This window comes from Carex rostrata, chromosome 17 (assembly GCF_964058835.1).
Source record: "Carex rostrata chromosome 17, lpCarRost1.2, whole genome shotgun sequence".
In the NCBI taxonomy this organism is placed as follows: domain Eukaryota; kingdom Viridiplantae; phylum Streptophyta; class Magnoliopsida; order Poales; family Cyperaceae; genus Carex; species Carex rostrata.
Genome location: NC_135934.1, coordinates 7372988 through 7389902, shown reverse-complemented (window position 1 = coordinate 7389902; position 16915 = coordinate 7372988). Strand labels below are relative to the sequence as shown.

The 16915-nt window shown below is 35.1% G+C and overlaps 1 protein-coding gene across 8 annotated transcripts; it reads right to left on the bottom strand.

The window, feature by feature from the left end:
- Positions 1-1896: 1896 nt before the first annotated feature.
- LOC144568168 (alkaline ceramidase-like) lies at positions 1897-6464 on the bottom strand. Of its 8 annotated transcripts, none has more exons than XM_078318420.1 (4): positions 6131-6464; positions 5587-5652; positions 3802-4098; positions 1897-2755 (listed from the first exon to the last, which is right to left on the bottom strand). In XM_078318420.1, the coding sequence occupies exons 3-4, from the start codon at positions 4056-4058 to the stop codon at positions 2239-2241; spliced, it is 774 nt and encodes a 257-aa protein (XP_078174546.1). In that variant the 5' UTR covers positions 4059-4098; positions 5587-5652; positions 6131-6464; the 3' UTR covers positions 1897-2238. The 8 variants fall into 8 exon arrangements, with proteins under 8 accessions (XP_078174546.1, XP_078174547.1, XP_078174544.1 ...); XM_078318421.1 differs by having other exon boundaries at positions 5587-5645; XM_078318418.1 differs by having other exon boundaries at positions 3802-4153; positions 5587-5642; positions 6123-6463.
- Positions 6465-16915: the final 10451 nt, after the last annotated feature.

The window sequence follows — 16915 nt, the reverse complement described above, 5'->3', positions numbered from 1 at the left end:
TTCTTTAGATGTTACTAAATTTTGTATTTTGTCACAAATTAATCACTCAATTTTGATTTGTTTCAATTAAGTCATTTAATTTTTCATTTGTTTCAAATTAATTACTCTATAACTTTTTTATTTTTAATCACTCTATTACTTTTTCATTCAAAATACTAATGGAAAATGTCCTTTCCGTCCAAAATGCTAACAGAGTATACTCGTTTCTTCCAAAATTCTAAAAGAATGAGAATATTCCGTTAACATTTTAGATGAAAAAGTTATAGAGTGACTAATTTAGAATAAATGAAAAGTTGAGTGACTTAATTAGAACAAATTAAAACTGAGTGATCAATTCGTGACAAAGCACAAAGTTTAGTGGCCTCTAGGAAAATTTACCCTAGATCTTTGCTGCAAAGTTAATGCATACAAAATTCTTATCGCATCTCTGTCTGTGGCTCATTACTCATCTTTGATTTGCGCTCTGAGTTGCATGGGAAATCATCAGCGTGTCACCCTAGTTGCAAAATTTGAGCATTTAACAATGGGCTTTTTTGGGGAGGTCGTTGGTTAAGGTGGAGAATTTGATTCTTTCTCATTACTTTGCAGTCTCTGCAAAAGTTTTCCAAAAAAAAAAATTGGGCTTTGCTTTTTCTTTATTTTATACATGCCCTCCATTCTTAACCTTTTGAAAATTGAAATGTGACTCAGTAATGGACTTTGATATAATTAATAACAGGATTCCAATTTTTACACACAACGTCTTATTTTTTTATAATTAGAGCAAATATTATTTCAAATCAAGTTTAAAAAGTTCAAAAACCAATAGGTACTTCACAATATACAATATACATGGTCTTTTTATGAAAATGAACTTCAAAACCAAATTTACATTTGTAAAAAAAAATACTTTGGTTAGATAGGTTGAAAATTACGATTCTAAACCATTCAAAAGTAGTAATGTTCTATTTATCTAAAATTACTAAACAAATTTAAACAGATACAAAATTTAGTCTCGAAATACATTTTCTTATGAGTAAGGCTTGAGTGCTATGGATAGCATAAGGTCATCCGTGCTACATACTGCCTCAAAAACTTATAGTATAAACTAGACATTTCGATTTAAGTAGCTCAATAAATTGGTTATATAATAAATTTGCGGAATACCAAATTTTACTATTTTTGAATTGTTTTTTACTATTTTTTATGATTTATGAAAATGTCAAAAAATGGCCTAAAATATTGACAATATTCTTTTATTTTTAGGCCATTTTTGAACATCTTTCATAAATCATAAAAAATAGTAAAAAAATTTTAAAAATTGTAAAAATTAGTATTTTACAAGTTTATTATATAAACAATTTATTGAGCTACTTAAATTGAAGTTTGAAATTTATATATTAGGATTTTGAGGCTGTAGCACGGATGACCTTATGCTATTCATAGCACCCAAGCCTTACTCTTTTCTTATTTAGTTCATATTGAGCTGTTTGGACTTTAAAAACAAAAATATAAATCCAAAGCATGACTTCATATATATGTCTATTACAAAGTATCACAGGCTCACTCAATTATTCATTCATTATCTGACTCAGAACATCAGCTACAAAACCAATTATAAAGCTTGTTGCACTCCCTTCTCTAAACAAAAAAACAATAGGAAAAATATTCATAATAATCATCACAAACCTTGTTGTAGAAGGAAGCAAGCAAAAGAAGATATGCCGATACAAAAAAATTTGATATCCTCAAGCAAAAAAAGGAAAATGGGCTTTGCAAGGGTGGAGTGGTATCACTAATTGAACCCGTACCCATTTTTATAAGAAAATACAAGGAATTAAAAATTATGCAAAGACAGCTAAATTGTTCAGCATTTCAACTTTAGAACAATTTATACAAAATGGCAACACCATTCACTAATCAATTAAAATACAAAATGCCATACAGTCTGATCAGGAGTTACACGAATTGGCAGCCAAACTTTAGTTCGTGAACACAGTTAGTAAAACCAAAATTGAACTCGGTTAATGTCTACATCCCATTGCACTATAGTAGAAACATAAATGAACCCAGGAAATAAAAAAAAAGGAAGAAAAAGAAAGAAAAGAAATGAATCAGTATGGTACAAAGCAAGCTTCACTCCTAACAAAATCTTGCAATAAGAATAAATGACTCGACAAAACCCCATTCCATGTACATTTTTTGCCCATACACTCTGGGGACAAAAAAAGAGAGATCAAAGGGGGAGGAAAGGAACAATCAATCCTTCTTATCGGGTTTGCGAATCTTAACATATGGCAAGAACCCAAACAACCTCTCAATGCGTGGGTCCCACCCACGCTGTTGTGCTCTACAGAACATCAAGAACGTGTTTGCAAAATATGAATTGAACCCCATGAGAACATGCCACCACACATGGCCCTGGGGATTGATGTACCAACCATTCATCTTCTTGCAGAAGGCACGATCGACGACATAAAACACGCTTGCTAGCAGGATGGTCGCCACGTACAACTTGGCGATGCGCTTGGCGGCGTGGTCCTTGGTCTGGATGTAGTACTTGTACATGCGTGGGAGGCAGAGGAGAGAGAGGCCGATGTAGTGTAGTTTGAACATAATGCCTAAGCGAAAGAAGAAGTGAAGTGCCGCAAAGGAGGCGCCATAGAGGACCAGGAAGGTCGGCATCGTGCTCCTATAGTTCCAATCGGGGGAGTAGAGCACGTACACATAGAGAAGGATCTCCCATACCATTGGGGTCTCATCACTTTGTTGCAATCTGTAGGGTCCAACCAAAAGTGAGATTTCTTGAAAAATAGGGAAAAATTCAATAAAAGAGGAAGATTTGAAATGCCTAAATCAGTCTAATTGAGTTGAAAATCAGAACCCTTCCTATTTTAATAAATTCAAATATAACCAAATCTCCAATTCTGCAGGAAAGGGCACCTTTGGCATCTAGGGGTCACCGAAAGGGGCGGAAGCAGAGTTTTAACTAATGGGGGTCAAAACACATACTAAAACAAAAAAGGTTTCAATGGGGATACCACATTGAAAGGTTAGGTCAGCTGGAGAGAGAATTTGAGAGTGGGAGAGTGAGAGTTTCACGTGAAGAGGTACTTGAGTTCTCATTTTTTTTTTAGGGAAAATACTACAAGTCCCCAGATTACACGCATATTAAATAGTTAGTTTTTTTCTTAAAAAAAATGGGGTTAAAGTATATAAAATTTTAACAAAAGTATGGGGGTCAATTTTAAAGTACCAATAGTATTTTACACTAAAATATATAACAAATACATCCCTAGTAAATGGATTTTGAAAAAAAAAAAAAAAACAATGGGGGTCAATTGACCCCCATTGTCTCTAATTGAATCAGCCTCTGGTCACCGAATATTCCCAACTTAGATAGCATGAACAACTTGGAAATATGTCTTTTTGTAGGTGAATCAAAACCCTGATGATATTGATATAACATCATGGACGGTTCTTCTATCTTACAGAATTGGGCTAAACTAAAGGATAAGAAAATAACAAGAATAATATATAATTGAACCACCGTACAGGCATCTTTTGTTCGTTGCATACGGCTCAGCAATGTAATTGACTTTTCGGTTCAAATCCTAGGAAGTTTTTTTTATTAAACTCCAATTTAATGTTTTGTTTTTCAAAATAACTCTATTTTTTTTAAGAAAAAAATATTTTTGAAAATTTGTGTCTTTTTAAAGACGAACCGTATGTCAAAATCAGATCAGACGAATTTGATTTCTAGAGGACAAGCACAAGAATTGTTTTAACAAAAAGAAAAGGAACAAAGTCCAATATACTTACATGAGTTGCAAGGTTGCATGGAACAACATACTGCCAATAGCAAGTATCATGTTGAAGAGGTGAAGAGCACTGAACCGCTTCTCAAAGCCCTGCCGCACTGCATTTATGATCCCAATCAATGCAAGAAGGATGCATGGCACATTTGAGATGGTATTGTAGAACTCTGCAATGTAGGAGGAGTGCGTGTAGTTCGCCTCACAGAGCTCGGTTGTGGATGTTACGGGTCCCCAGAAACTTGCGACCACTGACTCGTCCATCCTTTTGCGTGCGCGTGTGTGTTCTCTGTGGTCGGCGTATCTGGATTTGAGAAAAAAAGTTGGGGCTAAATCATACTGTGTAGAAAAATTATTACCTGTATGGATGTTATAACAATTAATAAATTCATCTATCCAGCATATATAGAAATTTGTAATAAAACTAACGGATATATCCCCATGATTTCATGAACATTACCATAATAGAATATATTGGTAATGAAACTATGAGTATAATACTAATGCCAGACTGGCACAGCACAAAGCCTTCAATTATCAAAAGAACAAGTGAAATACAGGGAGGGAATTAAACAACACCAACAGGAGAAACAATGGAAAAAATAAATTTTAATCTCAAAATTTTATTTGACTTGGTTATAGTTTGATCATGTAGAGCACCAATAGGGTGATAGTCAGATCAAACCTACCTAGGTTTGCTTTCAGTCGAATTTTACATAGCTATTAGAAACTATAATACTGTTATGTTAACAAAAACACAATAATCATTCATGATGCTTTTGAATGTTTATAAAGTGAATTTGAATTGTAAAATCAGGTGCCTCAAAAGAGAAATTCTAGCTTCCTCTCTTCATATCTGGTGCTATAATATATAACTAATTCCAGAGGTAGAACAACGGTCATGGGGTGGCCCATAGGTAGGCCTGCTAATGGGCAAACCTATGGCTCATACCCTACCATGTCCAGATCAGATTCAGCTCAAATTTAGGATAAAATGATCAAGCCTGGCTCTCCCACAGAATGTCCAATATCGGCCTGGCTCGAAAAAGCCTAACTTTTGCTACTCAGGAACCAGATACCACTAGAAATACTAAAGCTATATAGCCCGGAATTGATAATTACAATATAGGCTATATAGTTTATATGACTCCTTAGTAGGTATATTAAAGAACAAAATTCAATATAAGCTCACTTAAAACAGGAAATTATATTTAGTCATTTAGTAACTTCAATTTGTTTGGTTGCGGAAAGCTACTTAATTAAAACAAGGAATTACATTTAGTCATTTAGTAACTTCAATTTTGTTTGGATGCGGAAAGCTACTTGATTAACATATATTGCCAAACAACCTAGCTTTGTTTCACAACCTTTTTCCAGTATTTCAAATTATCAAGCTATGTATGGAGGTAAGTGGTAATTTTAACCCATTAACATGCATTTAGGCCATGTTTGAAATTACATGTAAATCAGGAGAGAAACTTACTTAAAAAACAAGATTTTCCAAGAAGACGTAAACTACAGCCGTGGATACTGATATAGTAGGTTGATAGGGATTCAGTTGTGTATCAAGTGGATGATAAACAATACCAGAACATAGTTTTGGTGGTGTCAGGTTTATTCAAACAGAATATTCCAACGCAAATTCTAAACAACAACCTCATGACATAATTAAAATTTAATCTATTCCTCCAAATTGCAAATCCGCAACAAGAATTCTCGTAGGGAATTGGACAAAGGCTAAAAATGTAATTCAAAAATCTTAGCAAAAACATTAACAAGAGAAGTGTTGTACCTGCTGTATCTGGTAGAGAAGGGGTCTTTAAGATGTATAGGCCCAATATACTATTTCTCCTTCAGGCTATTGAAGAAATAAGAAAACAATCTATATCAAAAATCAAAACCTAATTCACGAACATAGAAACAATAACAAATAAACAACATAAAATAACTATCTTTAGATCACAGAATTGCCAAAGGATTACAATCTTAAAATTTGGTGCAGTCTAAGTCCAGGTAAGATCTATGAGCCCTACTCAGACCAGTAAGAATTTGGCTGATTTACTTCCTTCTGTTTCAAAACAAAAGTCACAAAATCTAGCCTATTTGAATCAATAACTTGGCAGAAACAATTACAGAAAAAGCTTATGTTTTGGTTGAAGAAACAAACTCGTACAAGACCATTCGGATCAAATAATTACAGAAACGTCATTGTTCCATTGTACCAGTAGCATCTTCAGAAACAAAAGGGATCCAACAAACTGGGCGAAATTTGGATGAAATATAACAAAATTCAGTAGGAGAAAAATTTACAATAAATTGGATGGAGACAATCTTACCAAGGAGAGAGGAAAGCTTGATGCGACGGAGAGAGGGGTGCACAGACGGTGAAGAGAGAGATAGCAACACAGATCAGATCTCCTGATCTCGACTTGGACGGATGGAGAGAGAGGCACCCACGCTGGGGACGGATGGAGAGAGAGAGGCAAGTCCCGACTGGGAAGGAGGAGAGGTAAGGTCGGACGGGGCGGATTCGTCGAGTCCGGACACCTGAAGTAACTCAAATTTTAAGTTTATACCACCACCATCTGATCAGGATCTGCGATGTGGAATGCACGGGCTCATTCAATATTCGCGTCAATGAGATCGGACGGTCCAAATCCAAATTCAAAATTTAAGGTACCTTAGGTGATTGAATTCCAGTTTCGGCCGAATCTATACCATGGGCCACGGCCTATGGCCTTTTACAGGAATGGGTTCCAGTTTTTATTACTTTGGGCAGGTGCAAACTCCTTCAGCGGCGCTCATTCCGGCGAATTTGGATTATTTAAGTAACTCAAATTTTTAGTTTTGGACCCAGACCGTCCGATCTGCTCTCGCACAAATATTTTAAAAAACATGCTTTCCACCACCAACCAAATTGATCAGAATTTCGAATCGCACGGTCCGGATCCAAACTCAAAATTTGGGTTACTGTGGAAATCAGGACCCTGTTCTGTGAGAATAAAAAGTTAGACAACAACTTCATGGACGCAACACCTTAAAGAAGTATGTGAGATAAGGTGGAAGGAGTCAGAAAATCAACCATGGCATGTTAGAGCAAAACTACTCAGAAAAGGCATAACAGAATGGGTCCGTACGGTGGAGAATCCGCAAACCCGTTTAAATCAGGCCCAAACCAGATTATTGGCTTTTCAGTCACTACATCCCAGCACATAGTCCAGAGAGGTGGGAAATCGGCTATTGGAAGAATATTACCAAGCGGAGAATGACCTGTTAGATTACTGGAGGCAGCGGTCTAGGCTGCAATGGTTCACAAAAGGAGATCGAAACACGGCATTTTTTCACATCATGGCCACAAATCGCAGAAGAAGAAACATGATAACACATATTGAAACAGAAACTGGTTCGGTGGCAGTAGTAGATGCCGCGATACGATGGGAGTTTGTCGGGTCCCATAAGGAATTGTACAAGCAACCACCACAACAGAGAAGTGAGGAAGAGTTTGGCCTATACTTTGAACATGCTAATGAGACAGAGGAGGCCATGATCACAAGTGCAGACCAAGAGTTACTCTCCAGGCCGCCAACAAAAGCTGAAATCAAGGAGGCCTTTTTCCAAATGGGACCCGACAAAGCCCCGGGACCAGATGGAATTATGGCTAGGCTTCTACAGATGTCATGGGAGACCTTCAAAGAGGGGATCACAAAGGCAATAATTCAGACTTTTCAAGAAGGAAAACCACCACACGATTGGCTAAGAAGTTAGATAGTATTGATTCCTAAGATGGAAGAAGCACAAAGGCCAAAAGACTACCGGCCTATCACCATTGGGAACATGATGTACCGACTTCTAATGAAAATAATTGCAAACAGGCTTCAGTCACACATGATGCGAATTATTTCCAATAGCCAAACGGCTTTTTTGAAAGGAAGAAATATAGCCGACAACACAATCCTCATCAAGGAGGTACTGCACTCTTTCCAAGACCGTGGGTACAAGGGGAAATCTTTTGCATTAAAGGCGGATATCACGAAAGCCTTTGACACTGTCAATTGGAGGTTTGTTGCGGGTGCCATGAAATCCATTAAAATGCTTAGCCGATTAATCAACCTTATTTGTAATTGCATGGATATGAGCAAAGTCACAATCTTAGTAAATGGGCAAGGGGCTGGCTTCGTAAAACCGACCCGGGGACTTCGGCAAGGTTGCCCATTATCACCGTATCTCTTCATTCTCGTAATGGAATTCTTAACTAAACACTTCAATGAATCCCTAAGAGACAAAAAACATACAAGGCATCAAACTAGCTCACTCGGCTCCAAAGATAACACACCTGATGTATGCGGATGACTTAATTATTTTTGGAGAGGCAACCGTGGCTGAAGTAAGACATATCAAAGGCATTCTAGACCTATTTGGGGACTATTCGGGTTTAGTGGTGAACCCTCAAAAGTCTACTATTTGGTTTAGTGGAAATTGTGAACCAAAAGCAAGAGAAATGACCATGGCTGAGTTTGAGGCAAAATTGGCGCAAGAACAAGAGAAGTATCTGGGAATTCTAGTAACACAGGCAGGAGGGGCAAGAGACCTATCACACAAACAACTACTAGAAAAAGTGCAAGACAAGCTCTTGGGGTGGAAGACAAATCTGCTCTCGCATGCGGGTAGACTAACCTTGGTGAAATCGGTGTTACTCTCGCTGCCGGTGTACTACATGTCAGTGGCAAAGATACCAACAAGGACGGTAAAAGTTGTCACAACAATCATTCGCAAGTTTCTTTGGGGCAAACTCGACAAGGCAAGGTACGTATCTCTAATCGGTTGGGATAAGGTGTGTATGAAAAAAGAAGATGGGGGGGTTGAGAGTGAGGGACATTAGACTCTTCAGTGAGGCTTTGCTCCTTAAATTGGTGTGGCAGTTGGCAAGTGATCAGGATAAATTGTGGATTCAGATTTTCAAAGTAAAATATTACCCAAGAAAAGGTCTGTGGGCTAACTCAAGGGGAGGAGGGTATAGCCCGTTAGGAAGGGCAATACAACAGTTGAAAGTTTTCTTCAATGATGATCTGATGTGGCATGTGGGAGAAGGTATGAGTATTGGAGCGATAAACCAGCCGTGGTATGATGGTTGGGTACCCCAAGTGATAACATCCAATGCCCAAAGAGACAGTCGGGTAGCGGATCTTATACACGGGGACACAGGACAGTTGGACCGAGACAAAATTATAGCACTAATGGGAGAGGGGGCCCTGATACATATTGAGAATACGGCTCCCAAACCTGAGGCAAATCCTTTGATCGGTGATCGATTGATATGACTGAGCAGTACTAGGGGAGCATATACAACTAGAGAAGGGTATGAAAAATTATTTAATCAAGTGCGAGCAGCTCCACACTTCGCCCCAATTCAGATTGCCGCATGGAAGGAGGTATGGGCAAATAATCTAATCATACCACGCATACAGTTCTTTCTGTGGCGTGCAATCCATGATGGATTACCAACCCTAGCCAAACTAAGTGCAAGAATAACCACCATCAATCCAAAATGTCCAAGATGCGGCTTAGAAACTGAATATCTCATGCACACCTTGTTTTTCTGCCAAATTGCCCGGGAAACATGGAGGGCCTCGGATTTTAGAATAACAGTGGACCACCTTCCACTGTCTTTTCTAGCAGCACTGTTGCAGCTCATGCAAGGGCGCAATACAGAACAAGCCAGCATAATTGCGAGTATAGCATGGTATCTGTGGAAGGCTAGGAACGAGGCAATTTTCACAAACAAAAGGGCAACACCAGTTTCAGTCCTAGTGCAAGTAAGGAACACAGACAATAGACAGTGGAGTCAGCATGTTAAAGGAGGCAGAGATGGAGTACAAAGGCTAACCAAGGTTGCAATACCGAGTGGTACAGAAGTGTTCCTCACAGATGTATCATGGGAAGGGTCCAATAGAGCAGGTTGGGGGTTGATTTGCTATGATGAGAAATGTGAACTCTTGACAATACAATATGGGGCAACAAGGGCTATGGATCCATTACATGCCGAAGCCATGGCAATGCCAAAAACACTGAAAATGGTACTGGATCGGTATGAAGAGAGGAGGACGGTTAGGATTACCATCGTGTCTGATTGTCAGGTACTAATCAATGCAATTCATAGGAACAATGTGGAAGATTTACCAAGTTGGAGAGCAGCTCTTACAGTGGCAGAATGTGGGATAATATTCTCCCAATGCAACACTTACACTGCCATTGTCAAAGCTACGAGACAAATGATACAGGACCCACACAATTTGGCAAACTGGGCAAGACGAACGGGAAGACAGTTTCAAGGCACAATTGGTGAAGTTTCAGAATTGAACTTTACCATCCACACACAACTCAATTCGAAAGTTTTCCAGCAACAAGGAAACTAACAAAAAAGAGTCAGTGGTGGTCCTTTACAGCAGCGTACCAGCAGCTCCAAAGAAAGGGCAATGGGATTACTCAAATACTGTTGTAGCTTTTACTTAAACTGTGTACTGGTAGCAATAGATCTCTACTGTAGAATTTTTCCATTTCAGCAAATCTAAAATAGTTTTAACTTTTGCTTTAATTTTCCTGTATTAGCAAACAATTTCAAATTCAATCAAAGCCTAAGGGCCTTCGACTCAAAAAAAAAATTACATTACAGAAATTATTATTGTACTTCTTATTCGCATTTTAAAATTTATATTCTTTTTTTTTCTTTAAATAAAACTCTTTTTTATTTCTGTCTTTTGATAAAATACGTTATCTCAAACTCATCATCCTACGCCTCTTTCCCGATTTTTTTTATTAATATCCATAAATAAATAATATTACAAAAAATATTCAAGTTTTTTCATAATTTTTAAAAGTGCTCAAACTATCAAGAATTATGGCGGCTGATTTATTTTTTAGAGCCGCTAAGAATTCTTACAATTCAGGATACATACATACATATATATATATATAGTAGTAGTATCATACCCATGCGTTGCAACGGGGATATATTATAAGAAACAAATATATCAATAAAAATAATAATTATCTAAAAATTAAGACACATGTTAATAGAAAATTTATATGATTTTGTATTTTTAATTAACTTTAATTGTGATCTCTAATAACAATTTGATGATGTGATGATTCTTTATTTTTAAGTACCAATAATATCAAATAATAGCTTGATTCGAATCTAATATTAAATATCATACAACAATTCAATATCGACATATAATATGATATAAAAAAACATAAATAAAAAGTGTTATCATGTGTATGTATAGGATATATATATACACACATATTATAAGAAAAATATATACTTACACACATTCCAATTTTGTATTCTTCTTCTTCTTTGTTTCTAATGTAGAATACACACACACACACACATTGATATATTATATATTGAAAATATATTTTAAATTGCCCACACCAATATTTATAGAAACAAAGAAAGAGAAATAAGGAAATAAAAAAAAATGATTTCCATTATGATCCATATAGAAATGAAGAAGAAGTAAGGAAACAAAGAAATAAGAAAAAAGAAAATGGAAGGTGGAGTCTTCTCAATTAAAGAGAAGAAATATAGAAACAAAAAAAAATAAGGAAATGAATAAATATATCGCTAAATTTCAGAATTTTGTTCAATTTTAATTGTAACACATCGTGTGACAGCACATGTGGTGAGTATACTTTTAACTAAATTTAGACTTTTATACATAAAATAGATGCATTTAATCAAAAGAAGACAAATTATGTAATTGGAGGGCTGAGATCAAATCCAAAGTTTCATCTTTCAATCGTAGCTGTTGGCGGATTGGACACCCAACGTGCTTAATAATAGAATGGAGATATAGAGAGAGAGATGGGCTATGGTGCATTGGACCATAAATCATCGATTCAAAGTCCAAATGACCGATCCAAGTCGTTCATCTTATTCTCCATATTAATATGTGCTTGGAGACCAAATTTTATATTTTTTGAAATTTTTTTACTATTTTTTTAGATTTATTGAAAATCTGGGTGAACAGTAAAAATTTCTGGACCATCAGATCAGCGATTTTCAAAGTGGCTTAATAAATAGTAAAAAAATTCCAAAAAATGTAAAATTTGGTCTCCAAGCACATATTACTATGGAGAACAAGATGAACGGTTTGGATCGGTCATTTGGACTTTGAATCGATGATTTATGGTCCAATGCACAAGAGTGCCTATGCATTGCAATGCATCATAACTCATCTCTCTCTCTCTCTTTCTCTCTATATATATATATATATATATATATATATAGAGTTAGGCTGGGGTGCTATGGATAGCATAGTGGCCTCTATGCTACGGCTCAATATTCGAGTTTTCAAAATCCAAACGGTCGATCCGAACCGTTCATCTTATTCTTCATATTAATATCTGCTTGGAGACCAAATTTTACATTTTTCTGAATTTTTTTACTATTTATTAAGTATTTTACAAAATTGTTGATCCAACGGTGGCTGCACAAAACAGTAAAACCGTTGGATTAGCGATTTTCAAAGTGGCTTAATAAATAGTAAAAAAATTCAGAAAATTATAAAATTTGGTCTCCAAGCAGATATTAATATGGAGAATAAGATGAACGGTTCGGATCGACCGTTTGGATTTTGAAAACTCGAATATTGAGCCGTAGCATAGAGGCCACTATGCTATCCATAGCACCCTAGCCTAACTCTATATATATATATATATATATATATATATATATATATAGAGTAAGACTATCATACATTGCAATGCATAAGTATTTTTTTGTGCATTGAACTATAAATCACCAATTCAAAGTCTAAATGACCGGTCCAAACCATTCATCTTGTTCTCCATATTAATATGTACTTGGAGACCAAATTTTATATTTTTTAGAATTTTTTTACTATTTATTAAGCCACTTTGAAAATCGCTGATCCAACGGTAACAGTAAAATCAAAAGGCACCGTTGGATCAATGATTTTCAAAGTGCCTTAATAAATAGTAAAAAAATTCCCAAAAATATAAAATTTGGTCTCCAAGAACATATTAATATGGAGAACAAGATGAACGGTTTGGATCAGTCATTTGGACTTTGAATCCGGTGTTTTATAGTCCAATACACAAAAATGCATGTGCATTGTAATGTATGGTAGCTTATCCATATAATATATATATATATATATATATATATATAGAGAGAGAGAGAGAGAGAGGCTATGGTGCATTGCAATGTATAGCCTTTTTTGTACATTGGACTATAAATCACCGGATTCAAGGTCTAAATAATCGATCCAAACCGTTCATCTTGTTCTTTTATATTAATATGTGTTTGGAGACCAAATTTTACATTATTTGAAAAAAATTTACTATTTTTTTAGATTTATTCAAAATTGTTGTTTTTTTATGGTCCAAATTTGTCTGAAAACAACGATTTTCAATAAATCTAAAAAAATAGTAAATTTTTTTCAAAGAATGTTAAATTTGGTCTCCAAACACATTAATATGGATAAAAAGATGAACAATTTGGATCGGTCATTGATCTTTGAATTCGGTGATTTATAATTCAATTTACAAAAGAGTCTATACATTACAATGCATCATAGCCCATCTCTCTCTCTCTTTATATATATGTGTGTGTGTGTGTGTGCTTGGAGACCAAATCGCTAATCCAACGGTTTTACTGTTTTGTTAAGCCACCGTTGGATCAGCAATTTTCCAAGTGGCTTAATAAATAGTAAAAAAATTCAGAAAAATGTAAAATTTGGTCTCCAAGCACATATTAATATGGAGAACAAGATGAACGGTTCAGATCGATTTTTTACATTTTAAAATTTTAAATTTGGACCGTGTGTATTTCCACCCATATGCTACCGAAAGCACATTAGCCTATCTCTCTCTCTCTCTATATATATATATATACACACACACACATATTTATTTATTTAACATCATGTGGCAAAGCCGAACATTAAATTGTAAGATTTCTGATTTTTCTATTTTAATTAAATAGAAGATTTTATCATTTTTTTTCAATTGAAATATAAATATTTTTATATTTCTTTGAAAACAGATGAAATTCTGTAACAAATAATCCGGATCTACATTTTATCACTATTTGATAGAAAATTTTACGATAGAACTGATTTTACGATAAAGACTGCGACAAATAATCCGGATCAATATTTTTCAGTCAGATTTTTTTGTGGCTATAAGAATAATTCAAATATTTCTTTGTGTGTTACTGGAGAAAAAATAAAATTTTTTTGAATCTGAGTTATTGATCTCGGTTCAAAAGTCACTTCTGGATAAATAAAGAAATTCTCGTGGCCCTCTCAATACATTCAAATTCTAAGGTACTTCATCTATTTATCTATAAATGATTTTAGAAAAATATTAAAAATATTAAAAATATAAAATAGCTACTAAGGAAATAAATGGAGTACCTTAGAATTTGAATATACGAGAAGAACTATAATAATTTTTTATTTACTCAGAAGTGACTTTTGAACCAAAATCAATAAATCAGATAAAAAAATATTATTTTTTCTCCAGTAACACAGAAAGAAATATTTTAATTTTTCTTATGCCAGCAAAAAATAATGATTGAAATTTTTTTATCCGGGTTATTTTATCGTAGTCTTTATCATAAAATTCAATTCTATAGCATTCTATCTATTTTAAAAAATATGAAAAAATATTTGTAATATTTCAATAGAAAAAAAATCATAAAGTTTTCTATTTAATTAAAATAGAAAAATCAGAAATATTACAATTTAATGTTCGGCTATGTCCAATGATATCTAATTCCAAAAAATAAATATATACCTAGAACCGTTAGGAATCCTGGTTTTCCTTTCTTTCATAACCACCAGGATTTCTGGTGTCTCTCAAAGAAAGAGGAAAATCAGAAATTCTGGCTATTTAAATTTTTAATAATCCTCAAAAATCTTGGATATTTTTGTAAATTTTTATGTATTTATGTATATTAATAAAAAATCGGGCCTCTTTCATTCGTCATCATTGACCCCACTACTCCGTCGTCTCCACCGCAAACACTTCTCTTTGCCATAAAAACTAGTATTAAAATTTGTTTAAACATCTTTTTAAAGAATGTTCAAATGAAACGTAATAGTGTAAAGTGTAAACATATGAATAGTTCCAATCGGCAATTTTTTTTTTATATCATATATGTGGTATTGATAGGCCATCTGACCAAGGTCCTTATAAAATTAATATTGAATTATAAAAAAGATTTAGGTTAAAAGCTACTTTGATGAAATCAATCCAAGAGCAAATAAAATGATCAGGATGGAATATATAAGCGGCCCAACTACATGGCCCGACCCGAGGTGGGAACACCTTGATCCAATGTCCGGTTCAGAATCGGCTTAAGATCACCTCCAATAACCGTCTGTATAGAGCGGGTGCGACTTAATCACCGCTTTTATGCGGACGTTACTGTCCATTATGCGACCCCCGCATTATGTGTATGCGGATGTCGCTGCGTTCCACGTAAGCTTGGTCGCCCCATTGCGATCCCCTCTGACAGTTTTGACAACACGGGATGTCAGGACTGAAGAAGACTATTTAAGGTGAACAGTTCTATTGAATCGGGGCTGACACTTTTACTACTCAAGACACGGTATAGGGTAGAGTTATAGTGCCTCATAATTTCTCTCGGGTTCTTAATTAATCCCGACTTTATATCTCGGACTGTCTCCGCGAGACGGGACACCACACACACGTACACATTCAGTCATAAAACCTATTACGGACCTCGAGTCTTACCAAAACTTAGACAGTATCAGGTATAAACACGTTTTGCGTTTCATTTCGAACAATTTCTGTAAAAGGTATGAACACTTTTGTTAGAAAACACGGTGCCTTGCTCCGAGTTATCTCAAATGGTGAGTTCAGATTCGGACCATCGGATTTAATAAAATCATCATTGATATTAAAGAGTTCGTACATTAACTAACGCGTGGGCATTGGTATGAATGAATCTTTGACCAGTGTATTATAGAATGTCGGCAAGGGGTGATCCGTATCCTCCCAGGTATCAGACTCAACACAATTGAAATGGACGGTCCATATTTAATTTTCAGCCGGTGGATGCTTGGGATGGCGTTAGGGGCATTATTATTTGTTCTTTGAGATTCGTGCCAAGTTGAAAATTTCAATTTCAAACCGTCCTATTCAATTGTACTCGGGATGTGAATTCGGCAAGAGGTGGGGCTCCGGCCGAAATTTTTATTAGTAGAAAATATATTAAAAAAATATCGAGATTAGAGAACGTTTTTGATTTTTTTCAAGATATAGGAAAAACGTTTTGATTTATCACGGTCTCTGGCCGTTATGACTTATTATGGCCAGGTTTAGCGTAAATCTTCCCTCTTATACTTATTAATTAACTTTAAAAAAAAAATTGGCCATTATAGACTTTCACGGCCAGGATTTTTTTTTTTTAAAGTTAAATGGCTGCACCCTGCAATCTATCTGGCTGTTGAATGAAATCACAGTATGTTTCCTGGCCGTGACTATCAATAACGGCCAAGAATATTTATTTTTATTTTTTTATTAGTAAGTTAGTGATTAGCATCACTAATTCTGACCGTGATAAGCCATAATGGTCAGATGCCGTCATAAATCAAAACATTTTCCTTATATCTCGAAAAAAATCAAAAACGTTATCTAATTTCGATATTTTTTTAATATATTTCTTATTAATAAAAATTTCGGGGGGCTCCGGATCCCTTGAAAAGTCATGTGCCCATTCACTCAAATAGAAAGTTTTTCCATTTGAATTTTTTTCTTTAAATTTTATACTTCAATTCAAAAGAAACGAAAAAGTAACTTGTCTGACTTGAAAAGTCATGTGGCCAAGCACTCAAATAGAAATGTAAAACATTTTCTTTTTCTTTTCTACTTTACTTCTAGAACCGCCGCTTTTTATATTTCTTAATTATATATCTCAATGATAGTGATGCTTGCTATTAATTTGTTTAGATGGTACGGATGTCGGCATTATATAACAAATGTATCATATATCACGCACGCTATTAAGACCAAAATATTTGCAACGGGCAAAATTTGATAAAGAACAAAGAAATTTGCAA

Excerpts from the sequence above, each read along its gene's own strand:
- LOC144568168 (XM_078318420.1), bottom strand. The coding sequence starts at position 4,058 with ATGGACGAGTCAGTGGTCGCAAGTTTCTGGGGACCCGTAACATCCACA. Across the intron at positions 2,756-3,801 it reads CATGCAACCTTGCAACTCAT|ATTGCAACAAAGTGATGAGA; the intron begins GTAAGTATATTG and ends TGGACCCTACAG.